Source organism: Phaseolus vulgaris, chromosome 9 (assembly GCF_051622355.1).
Source record: "Phaseolus vulgaris cultivar YP4 chromosome 9, ASM5162235v1, whole genome shotgun sequence".
Taxonomy (NCBI): domain Eukaryota; kingdom Viridiplantae; phylum Streptophyta; class Magnoliopsida; order Fabales; family Fabaceae; genus Phaseolus; species Phaseolus vulgaris.
The window spans coordinates 30,256,194-30,270,366 of record NC_143506.1 but is presented as its reverse complement, the minus strand read 5'-3'; the positions used below and the strand labels follow the sequence as shown (position 1 = coordinate 30,270,366).

The 14,173-nt window shown below is 27.6% G+C and overlaps 2 protein-coding genes across 2 annotated transcripts; both read left to right on the top strand.

Moving 5' to 3' along the window:
• Nucleotides 1-405: 405 nt before the first annotated feature.
• On the top strand, nucleotides 406-2,363 carry LOC137821867 (uncharacterized). The gene is made up of 2 exons (XM_068626655.2): nucleotides 406-948; nucleotides 1,763-2,363. Exons 1-2 carry the CDS (start codon nucleotides 559-561, stop codon nucleotides 2,117-2,119), a joined length of 747 nt encoding a protein of 248 aa, XP_068482756.1. The 5' UTR covers nucleotides 406-558; the 3' UTR covers nucleotides 2,120-2,363.
• Nucleotides 2,364-10,129: 7,766 nt separating this feature from the next.
• Nucleotides 10,130-11,444, top strand: LOC137822365 (protein RKD1). Its single transcript, XM_090294836.1, has 4 exons — nucleotides 10,130-10,229; nucleotides 10,329-10,478; nucleotides 10,575-10,915; nucleotides 11,214-11,444. The coding sequence occupies exons 1-4, from the start codon at nucleotides 10,130-10,132 to the stop codon at nucleotides 11,442-11,444; spliced, it is 822 nt and encodes a 273-aa protein (XP_090150962.1).
• The last annotated feature ends 2,729 nt before the right edge of the window (nucleotides 11,445-14,173 follow it).

Sequence of the window (14,173 nt, the reverse complement as noted above, 5' to 3'; positions counted from 1 at the left end):
ATTTTATTGCATATACACCAATAAATAAAAGAATTCATTTTTTGTGTGGAGATAAAATCTTCACCTACTTTAAATAACTACACAACATTGTTCCACATTATAATTAAGTTAATTTTCTCTTTCGTACAAATTCCTAATCTATATATAGATTAAGTATAAAAATGCAATATATATATATATATATTAAATAAATATATAAATTAAAATTAATAAAAATATTAAACTTTAACCATAAGATAGGATGAAAAAAAATTATTATAATAACACTTCGTGATTTTTGAGATTAAATTGATAATTTTTTTTAATTAAAAATCAAAATTCAAATCCACTTTAAAATACAAAAACCTAATTTTGAAAATTGGTTTTGAAAATTAGTATAAAGTGGGAGGGTTAGAAAGAACCACTACTAGCACTCTCGGGCCAACTCACCCTTCCACTCACACCTTGTTAACCTCCAAACTTAGTCCCATATAAATACATAGAGTCCATACCCTTCCTTTCACTTCTTTAATCACTATCATATTCTAGGGTTTTAGAATTCACCCAAAAACATTCTTCATGGCAGAAGGGGCTGCACCCGAAGTTGCCGATCCCAACACCGTCGCCGCCGTAGACATGGACGTCGAGAAAGTCGTGGCCGATGACAACGGCACCGACTCTAACCAGAAGCGTGCCAGGGAGGATGAGGAGCCCCTGCCCGATGACGTTTCGAAGAAGCAGAAGGTGGACGAGGAAAAGTCCGTAGAGGAGCAACGGCTGGAGAAGAGCAATGGTCAGGAAGAAAAGGAAAAGGAAGCAGAGGAAGATAAAAATGCAGAAGCAGAAGAAAAAGAAGACGCAAGTGTTTCCGTGAAGTTGGGACCCAAGAGTTTCGGTTCTTCCTCGGAGATGTTCCATTACTTCTACAACTTTCTTCATAACTGGCCTCAGTATCTCAATGTTAACAAGGTATTTTTAATAACCCATACCTTTTCTCTCATATTTTTTGAATTTTTTTTATGTCTATTACGGGCATTTGTGTCCCTTGAGTTCCGAGAATGTACCTAATTGAATTTCTGATTCCTCTTTTGTAACCTACCTGTAGTTTGTACTGGTTCATGTCGACTGTTATTGTTGTTGTTTCCTTTACTATGATTATGATTTCATAACCCTTTTATCTCATGCTGTGTGCAAATGGTTGACATTTGCTTTTTTGTGATTATAATTTCATAAACCTCTTATATTTCAATCCTTTATCTTTTTTTGGGCAATATTGATATTTGGGTTTTATGATTATGATCTCATAAATCCTTTATCTCTTGTGCATTGTATTGATGGACATTTTATTTTCTATGGTTATGATTTTCATTTAAGTTTATAACTTTGATGGTGCCTTCTTGTTGTGGGCAGAATGTGTGCAGGCCATCTTAGGTGCAAATTATCTACATATTGCTATCAATAATGTAGTTTCATTGCAAGGGCTTTCAAAACTGCATTGAAGTTAGTTGTTTTAATTCGTGGCATTTTAAATCACTTTTCTGTGCCAAAAAAGTGTTTTATGACACTCTTTTGCTGCATATTGGCTGCTCCTGTTGACGTATTGAACCGTGTAACAAAACTTATTGTTAACTGCAAAATGCCTTCAAATGTTTAAATGAGACTTGACACGGTTCTGTTTTAGTATGCTCTGTTTTTTCGGCAATCTGTTTCTTTCTTGGTGTTGCAATAACTGCAACCAGAATTTACTTACTGTGAATCCCCATTGATTTGTGTTGTATGGCAGTATGAACATGCAATGTTGTTGGAGTTGCTTAAGAACGGCCATGCAGAGCCTGACAAAAAGATTGGTGGAGGGGTTCGTGCTTTCCAAGTTCGCAAGCATCCTACATACAAAAGTAGGTGCTTTTTCCTCATCAGGGAGGATGACTCTGCTGATGATTTTAGCTTCAGGAAGTGTGTGGATCACATTCTTCCCTTACCAGAAGATATGCATTTGAAATCTGACGCGAACAAGGCATTAGGTAGTGATGGTGGTGGGGGAGGAAAGCATCGTGGACATGGAGGAAAGGGTGGCAGAGGGTGGAGTGGAAGAGGAGGTGGGCGTGGTGGTCATGGGAGAGGAGGAAAGTGGAGACATTAAATATGATAGTTTTCTGCTGGTCTGAGTTTTATTCTGATATCTAAAATGCTTTTTTTTTGTATGTTTGGCCCGCTTAATTTCATGTTTCTTGCAATTCAGATTTTGATGTTACAGTTATTTAGAAGTTATGAAGCTTTTTGGGCTATACCATGGCTTATTTTGATTATGTATAGAACCAAAATAGAACAATGTCTAGTTTGGTTTGACTTATAAGAAAAAATATATTTTAAAATTTCAGTTGAGACGGATTTTGACTTAAACGAGTATGGAATCAAGTGCCTTTTTCAATAAGAACTTGTTAATCATCTGGTACACATCATTTTAAAGAAATTTATATTTAGTTATGCTTCAATGATAAAGAAATCCCATAAAGTTTAAAAACTCATTTTTTTATTTGATTTAGGTATGCCTTAAATAAACGTTAGGAATATGTTTAGTTTTTACTTAAAAATCTGTGTTTTAATTCTGAAAAAACTAATATACAAGAATTTTGTTGTAAATAAATTAAAGAAGTTGTTTGGGTTGTTTCTTGTTTTTCTTTTAGTAGTCGGAGCATTACCGTGTTTGGTTCGGGTGGACAAATGTATGATTTATTTGATTGAATCAGCAAACATTGGTAAATTTTTTTTACTATATTTCCAAAATTGTTTTTGAATGTGCTTTTTAAAATATAAATATTATTTTTAAAAATAAAAATAAATTATTTTTTAAAAATTATTAATGATTTAAAATATTTTTTTTAAATTTGATAATAATTATAAAAAATTTAATTTTTTTAATAAATAAAATTATTTTAAGAAAATCAAATAATGGTAAATTTTTTTTACTATATTTCCAAAATTGTTTTTGAATGTGCTTTTTAAAATATAAATATTATTTTTAAAAATAAAAATAAATTATTTTTTAAAAATTATTAATGATTTAAAATATTTTTTTAAATTTGATAATAATTATAAAAAATTTAATTTTTTTAATAAATAAAATTATTTTAAGAAAATCAAATATTGGATATATAAAAGAATGATAACTGATAGAAGGGAAAATTGATAATTAACAAAATAGTTTTCATAAATCTTCAACTTTCTTCTCATTTCAAACATAATTTTCTCACCCAACTTTCATTTTACAAGGTAGGTGAAATCATTTACACAAATACCAATAATCTCTGTAGTATAGACACGGATACTGATACGACATGAACATCGAGATAAATATAATTTTTAGAATGTAGGACAAAAGGATATAAATCTATGCATTATATAATTATGAATATTATATAAATTGACAATAAAGATTTATGTGCACATGTATGTTTCAACTTTTTTTAACATAAATATGTTTTTTATGACTGGTTCAAAAAAATTTGTTTCTTATTTTTATAATCATACTAAAAGTTTATACAATAAATTTGAGATTTTAAAAAAATAATGTATTTCTTCTTTTTTAAATTATGTTTGACTCGTGCTAGAATTGTCAGAAATCCAATAAATACTTTTTAAATTAGATACTTCACCGATACGTGTCCTACCACGTGTGTCCGACACAGACACAAGAAAAGTGTCTCGGGTTTACAAATAAACTTAAACTTATTGTGGTATAGTAACTTATATGAGAAAAGTAATTTACATTTAAAGAAAAGGGAAAATAAAAATATTGAGATCCAACAAAGTTCAAAAATGAAAAAAAAAATTAAATAAAAGTAAAAAAAAAACATAAAAAACTAGGAAAAATATGCATGCATGTTTTAATAGGAAATGTTTCACTTATGGAAAAAAAAAAGTAGATAGATTTTTGATGTCCATAAATTGGATTATTTGAACGGGGAACTTTGATTTGAGATTTTTTAAAATATTCTTTCTATCTTCAAGTTGAGAATATGAGCTACATGAATATAAAAAATAGGGTAAAAGAAAGGGATATATAATAGATTAAAAAATGTTACTTTAACAATTCTACAATGAAAAAGATATTAAATTACAATTGTAATGTGACACAATGCAATTTTAAAATTATTCAATCCCTTCACACGAGATTCACATTTCAGCAAAAAATTATTTCTTTTTTCAATCAACATATCAACACTCTAATAGATATAGATTTTCCTCACATGGCATTGTTTGTCAAAAGTATTAGGAAAATGATGATTTGACAACTATACAACCACTCACAACTTGCTTTTAAGGTAATGTGTTAATTAAAGTAAACTTTTGTAATTATAAAAAAAAGACAATAAAATAGTGGGTGTCAGGTGATTGTCTAAATATGTTGGGTTATTAAGATATCATTTGTCCAAAGTATTATTCAGATAACATAATGTTAATATTATTTATGAAGCTAACACGATTTTGTAACTCAACCACAATTCAATATCAGGGAGTGACTTCTCATTGTCCTTTTTGTTAAGATTCAAATGGCATAATCCCTTTAAAATTGTTTTTACAATTACAATAACATGTATAAAAAGTGATATATGTAATATATTCTATGAACCTTCTAGCATGTGTTTTTGTTCAATTTGTAACTAATGTATAATGATCATTTTCAAATGATAGACACTACATAGTTTATATATAATAATAATAATAGCTAATCACAAATGATTTCTATAATTAAAAAAGAATAAGTGGTAAAACGAAACACATGAAAATTGTGTTTTACAACATAACATTCGTATCATAACTCTAAAAAGAACAAAAAATCACCCTGCAATTTAATTAAATTGATATATCATTCCCTTATTGCACAAATTCGAACCGTTACCATGTTAAACCTTACAAAATTAAATAAACTTCAAACCTTCTAGTTTTGTCTATAATCAACGCAAATCAAGGATTGCAAAGATGACTCTATATAATTGATGAAGATTGATTTCAATGGTTTAACTTGAAGTTTGAACACAACAATGGTCATTTTCATCATGCCTATAAGAATAATCAAGTTCCGAGAGAAGAACATAAAAGTCATTTTCAAAATTCAAAGTTTATATTAAGCTTTTTATGTGTTCTAAGTTTTTATGGGAGTTATAACCTTTGTATTCTTCACAAACTTATGAACCTAAGTTGCAAATTTTGCAAATATTTGTAGCTCATCAACAATAGTCGCTTGTTCTACTCTTTCTTCTTTGTTAGAAGCTCCCTTTGAGCTTGTGAATATCACTTCTCTATAACGTGAGCCAAGCTGACGATCAACATATTTTCTTTATAAATAATAAATAATAATAATGTTATAAACTATTGTCAATCACACCAATGCTAAAAATATCAACTAAAATGTAGAACTTAATATTAGCCTAGTTCACACTCACATCCGCTATCATACTAAAAATTAAAATAATAAAAATTTAACTTAACTCGATTCATCCAACATAATACTTTTTCTTAATAGAAAAGTGATAATTATTTAGAATATAATTAAAATCTACTAAGCTCACATAATACTTTTTATTTTATAATATTATCTTATATCTAGCATTTTAGACAAACCGACACAAATATTCTACATGTACAAAAATATTTGTAATAGATATAAGATTTTTAAGTTAATATTATTAATTTTAAATCTCTTGTATTGTTGTAAGGTCGACAGTCAACTAAATCGACACTGATTAAGTCCCATTTTTGTCAATACTATTTTTTGGAAGTTAATTCCTTCTTTTCTTCTAGTGTTATGAGTTTTGGACTATAAAAATAAAAAATTAGTTTAATTTATTGAATGTATTTAGGATTTAGGGTTTAATAATCAAACCTAAATAAGGTATAATAATCAAACCATTACACTTGTACAACACGCAAAATGAAAAATAATAATAAAGATGTTGAAGTTCTTAGAATTATTAAAAAAGGAGTCTCACTAGTCATATTTTAAAAAAATATATTATTATAAGAAAAAAAAGTTCATGAAACATTTGATACTTTTTAACAAGAGTGAAAAGAAGACTAAAAGGTGATAACACTCCAACTTCAATCCCTCATTCCCTCAACTTCAATTTCACACGAAAGAGATTGATGATAAAAAAAAATGAAAGAAAAGTAAAATAATGTATTAGATGATGAATTCATCTAAATATGATTTGTGCATTATTTTAGTAATGTTTTTAAAATTTACCCACTCAGTAAATTTTAAACAAAACTACACAATTTTCTTAAAAAAAAACTTATATTCTTGTGATAGCCCATGAATCCTTGCATTTGAGGGCTTTACATTCTACACCTTTATTTGCACTTCATATTATTTGTGAAAAAGACCAAATAACTCTTATAGAGTAGTTTTTAAATTAGTATTTAATCATTAGCTATCAAAATTTTAGTTACTAATATTTTAGATTCTAAATTAGCTTCTAAAAGACTAAATGAGACTAATTTAGAATATAAAATATTAGTAGCTAAAACCTTAGTAGGTAATTTATATATCAATTTAGAAACCATTTTATAAATTTGTATTAATAATAGAAACCACTTTAGATACAAATAATGTTTTAGTCTCTAAAATTATATCTAATTTAGTTAATATAGTAACTAATTATTTTTGTTTTCTAAATTTAATTACTATGTAATGATTTTTTTTATCGTGATATGAGATATTATTATTACTTATTTTATTGTTTCTATTAACTTTTTTTGTATTTAAAATTCAAAAATAACGTAATCTTTAAAATAAATAAATTATATTCAAAATTAATTCAAATAAATTATAAATACATTTAAAAAAATTTAAAAGTAATGTATTATGGATTGTACATTTCAAAATACAAAAATACGTATTGTATTCTAAAATATATTTTATGCATTCCTAAATATATAAAAAAATGTATTTCAAAATATACCCTACAAAAAAATATAAGATGTATTTCGAATTGTACTTTCCATAGAATTTGAAAATTCCATATAATTTGAAAAGAGAAAATAGATTTTCAAATTATAGGTGCAGTGTAAATTTGTGGAGGTGCAAGTCCTATAGATTACAAGATCCAAGTGGCCAAAACTTGCCTAGATCCACTGGGGAGGAGAAAGCCAACTCAAAAAAACCCTTCCCAATATAAACAATAATTAATATGGCAGTTTCCCAATGGTCTCCAAAGGTTATTTTGAGACACAATGTGATAAACGTTTGTCAGCTTGGATAAGAAAATTCTTGAAGTTATCTGAACCAATCTCATATTCATCTTCTGAAATCTACACCACAATATGGCATTCATTCCAAAAGATTTTCTTAAATTACTCTAAGGCTCTAATTGTTTTTCAATTTTACCCATTTTTTTTCTTTATTTTAGAAATATTACATTGTTAATTTTTTTATGCACCCCTTAAATTTTAAGAATATTACACTTGCACTCCTTAATAATTTAATTAGAGAGATAATTGTAATACTAAAACAAGTAGGATATATAGTTGTAGTTTGATAAAATTTCAAAGGAATATTATTGTCACATATATGGGAGTTCAAAGCTCATGCTTATTAGTCATATTTTGTTGGGGGCACGTTTTTTTTTTATATAAGTGTGAAATTGATTATCACATTGTAATTTGAGGATGTGTAGTGGGTACATAAAGGGAGTTGTCACACTCATCTATATGTATGATTAACTGGAGATGCTTGCTTTCTGTAGAAAAAGTAGTCAAGAAGTTATGTCACATTGTTATAGGTAGATAATACATATAATTTGAATAATTTAGATTTATTTTCAATTAAATATATGAATAATATTTAGTTCATAATGGATCAGACGTGAATATATGAACACTTCCTACGAATAAGATTCATGGATATCACTCCCATATATTAGGAGCTACTCCTCTGGACGTGTCATTATGCCATCAGACACCATATATGTACGGTTGACGCTGTGCGATCCAAATCGACAATCTTACCCATGTTGTAGTGCTTTGTAGTCCTTATTATGACCATCAACCTAGTTTATCACTTGAGGTGATAGCCATATTCTTTGGATATATCTAGCTTGAGACGTTCTCACAACGCCATTTGTTTGAGAGTATTATGTGTCAGTTTGGGTACAAAAAGACGATTCATTGGCTTCCATCACCTATCAAAGGAGGTGTAGTTGTTGTCATTGATGATCGGTGATTGCACTTTGTACCATCTTGTTACCGGTGTGATATTGACTTTACATCCTTTAGCATGTGTATTTAGATATATGAACTAGTTCATATCAGTACCTCTACATACTTCCTTGGGCGAACGATGATGGTATGTACTGTTGCATTGAGCACATAATTAAGATGATGGTCAGGACACCATCGTCGTCACAGTATGAGAATGCTTGTTTGATGAGTTATTTCTATTATTATGTTACATTGATTTTTTGTTTTAATTTTTCAAATGGATAATGCACCAGTTCAATGATCAACTGTGGACATGTGACAAAAAGTACTCCAATGTGGGACAAACTCCAATGCATTGCAGTTAGTTCGTAATGTCATCGATGTGAGAGTCGTTTATACCAGACGTCTACGTGCTATTCAGAGGTGACAAAAATATAATTCTAATACTTAGATTTTGTGTTTTTAAATTTAACAATAATATTATACAAATTTTTTGATCTTTAATATAAGAGGTATTATCATCATTTATTTTATTTACTTTTAATGAATATTGTTTCTATCAATTTTTTTTAATAAATAATTTTTTTTATTTAAAATACAAAAATGAGGTACTCTTTAAAATAAATTAATTATATTTAAATTATTTTAAATAAAATATAAATATATTTAAAAATTTAAATAATATATTATGAATTGTACGATTCAGAAACATTGTATTCTAGAATATACCGTATAAAATATACTTATGCATTTCTAAATATGAAAAAGATATATTTCAAAATGTACTATTCAAAATATACAAGATGTATTTCGAATTGTACTTTTCATAATACAAAATTTTCTAATTGTAATTTTCATAATACAATTTTAAAAGGAAAAGCAGATTTTCAAATTATATGGAGGTGCAGTGTAAATTTGTGGAGGTGCAAGTCCTATAGATTTTATGATCCAAGTGACCAAAACTTACCTAGATCCACTGGGGAGGAGAAAGCCAACTCAGAAAAACCCTTCCCCACAGAAACAATTAATATGGCAGTTTCCCAATGCTCTTCAAAGGTTATTTTGAGACACAATGGGATAAACGTTTGTCAGCTTTGATAAGAAAATTCTCGAAGTTATCTAAACCAATCCCATACTCATCTTCTGAAATCTACACCACAATATACCATTCATTCCAAAAGATTTTCTTAAATTACACTAAGACTCTAATTGTTTTTCAATTTTACAATTTTTTCTCTCTTTATTTTAGAAACGTTACATTGTTAATTTTTTTTATCCACCCGTTAAATTTTAAGAATTTTACACTTGGACTCCTTAATAATTTAATTAGAGAGATAATTGTAAAAGTAAAACAAGTAGGATATATAGCTGTAATTTGATAAAATTTCAAAGGATTATCATTGTAATTTGTTCTCTTATTAATACAATTTTTAAAAAAATATGATAAGTTAACTGTTATAAGAACTAAAGGATTAATATAGTTTATAGGCTACTTTATTTTATGTAGAGAGGAAATAACTGCCTTATCTTGATAGTTTCAATAGTTATTTTAAGAATTTTGTTAAAAATATAAAAAGCGGATTTAAAGAAAATTTACTCATTGTTTTAATATCATTGAATGCTAATTTAATGTAATTAAGTATATTAAATTTAATTAAGTCTGATCAAATGGCCATAGAAAAATCATGCTTCTAAGAACCGTTATAAATTTACAATATAATATATATATATATATAAAAGATAATGTAGAATTAATACTCAGGTATATCTTGGTAATTGAATTCATCTTGTAACTCATAGTAGTGCACACGTTAAACAATAAACCATTCAGCCGCCCATTCTCCTAAAATTAATTACAACACTAGTTTCATTCATTAATCATCATCATTACCATCAAATTTAAATATAAATTGCCAGTTTCTCTGCTCATTTCACACTGTACTATGGTGTCATGGAGAATCAGCAACTCACCTTTTGGAATTCTAATTATGAAATTGATGAAAACCCATTTGCTCCAACGTGCCAATTTTCTTCATATGATTATTTCAGGTTAAAAAGCTTCTCTGCTTCCCTCTAATTTCTCTGCACTTCTCAGTTTCCATGTAAGAAAAAGAAAAAGTTTTAACTTGTTAGTATCTTTAATTTCTCCAGGGGTAATGCTTGTGATGGGTTTCATTGGCCCTATGAATTTCCTCTGCAAGATAGCTATCTTGATGTTGTCCCATTCATGAATTGTTATTATCCTCATGACATTTTATTTGAAACTTTTCCGCTTGAACCAGCTCCACTAAGTTTTCATGGTTGTAAGTATCAACATGAGTTTGTTTTTTCAAACTATTCATTGTTCAGTCCTTTTTTTTGATTTAGTACGTATATCTTCTAAATTGCTGTTGCAGACTATGACTTCAGTGATGTTAAAAATGTGCTTTCTGCGTGGAAAGAAGTTGACTGTTCAGATCACAAACCAGCGTTTTCGTCAAGCAACGATGGTGAAAGTGTGAATGCAATGAGGGAAGAAATGAAGGGTAAACACCGCAGAGAAGAGAGAATTAGTAACAGTGCGAGAATGTTGTCAAGGAAAACCGTTTCTCAGTACTTCTACATGCCAATATCACAAGCTGCTAAAGAGCTTAATGTTGGTCTCACACACTTGAAGAAAAGGTGTAGGGAATTAGGTATTCAAAGGTGGCCACATAGGAAGCTAATGAGTCTTCAAACCCTTATAAGGAATATGCAAGTAAGTTCTCAGTGTCTGAATAAATATACATGCATATATATACATATAGATATATAAACTGAGTGCAAGGTTTTAGTCTGCAGTATTTTGTTGCAAGTACTTACAGATACATGTGAATAAAGTAACCATATTGTAGCCATGTTAGGGTGGTAAAAACTAAAAAAAAAACATAATTTTATGCTCAAAACTAGACCTATTTCTTAAACTATATATGGTTGTTCTATTGAGAAGATGATTTATACATGTTGACTATAAAGTTGAAGTTCATTATTATTAGTGAAGTGGGTGGGTGATGCAGGAGCAAGGACAGGGTGAGGGACCTCAAAATGATGAAAAAATAAGAACTGCCATTGAGATGTTGGAGAAAGAAAAAAGCTTGGTGGAGGAAAGGCCAGATTTGGAACTTGAAGATAAAACAAGAAGGCTTAGACAAGCCTGTTTCAAGGCTAACTACAAGAAGAGGAAACTCATGGGCATGAGGTTCATGGAACCTCAATCTTCCCTTGATGGCTTATCCGACAAGTATTGACAAAAGGGATGAATCAAATTATCATGAACCATATATATATATATTTATAAACTGGATATCAACTATATCTTTAGTTTCTCCTTCTAGTTTGGGTGCAATATTATATGTATGCTGTGATTTCATGCTGCTTATTTTCCTGCCCTTTCATTTTTATTTCAGCCGGGTTTTCATTCCTGAGTTTTTTTCCTATTCTAGTATTACGTGCTTCTTCGAGTACAATCAAATTTCTATAATCATTCAGAAGTTTTTCTGCATTAAAACAGAAAAAAAATATTTTTTCAATCTTTTTAACTCTAAACCTCTCTGATTTCCTACGCAATTCAGTTTGGAGGCATATCTTGAAAATAAGGAATAATTTTGCAGTGTTTTAAAGAACTGTAGCTATTCTTGAATTGCCTTAATCCAGCTGTTAGCCTTTACGATTGAGTTGTGATGTGACTGTATTTAATTGTATATAGTACTATAATACTATTAAAAGTCTCAACTTTTGCCATTATAATCATAGTTTAAAACTTTTAATTAAATGTTGATTCAATAATCGGATTGATTGATATAAAATCCTCATAGACGTATGTGATGATTTCATTTTATCTTTTCATAATTTAGATTGTGTTAATCTCAGTTACGTGTTGAGTGCATTGATGTGAGCTTGATGATTATGAATTACTTGTTTATTCTGCTTATGTTTTTCCTTTATTATAATAATAATAATAATAGAAAAGAGAATTCTTTATTGTATACATTTTATATATCTATTTTATCTTTAATTATATTTTAAAATTTAAAAAATAAAATAAACTATCAAGGTGCTAAATTAATTTCACATATTAGAAATCACTTACATGTTCAAAGAACTCAATATGCTACAAATAATTTACTATGAATTCTATACACTACAAATCACTTACTATTTTTTTTTATCTAATCTCCATTATTAATTTTATTTTAAAAAAAATATAAAGGCACAAAGTATCTAGATTAAGTTATAAATGATAGTTAATTAAGTGATAATCATTATAATTTTAAAAATCTATACCAATTAATAAAATGATATAATGAAAATAATCTATAATAAGGTACATTACATATTTTATATCTCTATTTTTTAATAATTATATTTTAAAATTTGAATATTTTGGATTTTGTTATTATTTTAGTGCACATACAACAATAAACAAATGAATTTTTGTGTGTGTAGATAAACTATTCACCTACTTTAAATAACTGCACAACATTGCTCCACATTATAGTTAACTTTTTTTTTCTCTCTCTCTCTTTCTTAAAAATTCTTAATCTATATTACTTTTCAAATATCATGTTGATTCTAATTAAAGATTAAGTATAAACTGCAATATATATAATTTAAACAAATATATAAATTAAAACTAATACAAATATAAAAAAAAGCTGACTAATCATTATAATAACACTTAGTGATTTTTTAGAATAAATTAATAATTTATTTAATTAAAAATCTAAATTCAAATCCACTTTAAAATACAAAATCCTAATTTTAAAAATTAGTTTTGAAAATTAGTATAAAATGGGAGGATTAGAAAGAAGGAAGACTAGCACTCTCGGGCGCTCACCCTTCCACTCACACCTTGTTAACCTCCAAACTTAGTACCATATAAATAATAAAAATAATAATAATAAGTTTTGTTATAAAAAATTATGGGGTTGTTTAGAAATGTTTTATAGAGAACGCCATTAAAGGTTGTTGACCCGAGTTGATTCGAAAGAGTTGAAACTTGTAAATCCTTATATATAAAATGTTTGATGAGATGATTTTATTATTATTTTTATATATATTATTACTATTTTAAAATTTAAATATATTATTATTATTTTATAATTTTAATATTTATATTACTAATTTATTTTCTTTTATATTATTATATAAATAATTTTATATTATTATTATTATTTATTTATATTATAATAATTAATTATATATTTCTTATTACAATAGATTATACTACAAATTCTATAACATGATTATAATTAATTATTTTATTTTTATTATATATATATATATTATTTTTATTGTAATATATATGTATATATAACATTTTTATTTTTATTATAGATATATTTAATATTTTTATTTTATTATATAATTAATTATTTTATATGTGTATAAAGAAATAATTCTGGTAATTATGACTTTCTAATACATACTAAGTAAGTTTTTTAAAAGTGCTTTGATTTTCTTCACATTGGTGTAGGGTGCTGTTTTTGTTCTTGGCCTGCAACGTTCTAATCTTGGAATCTAATCGAAATCAAACACTATTAGTACTCGCCTCAGAGAAAAAAATAGGGTGGAAACAGTTTATAAAAAACTAAAATATTTGTTTATGATTACTGAAATGCAATTTCAGCAAGTGATGACAGAGTTAGGTGTACTTACCACAGCAATTCACTAAAATAATATCATATATGTTCATTGAAAATTGGACTAATAAGAATTGTCTGTTTCAGAAATTCATCTATGTTCAAACTATATTCAGAGAGAGTTCCACACCTATGGATTTGAAGTTGAAAGATTCACCAAATCATGGTTTGATCTCCAAAAAATAACTAAAAGCATGACTTCAGCTGCACATGTGTTCGTAAGTCACAAAGTTGTACCCTGTAACAGAGGTAGTTGCAGTAGGTTTGAATCAGTAATAGTTGGTTCATCAAACGATCTACTTCCCTCTTTTAACAATGCTACCAAACTAAAGCAT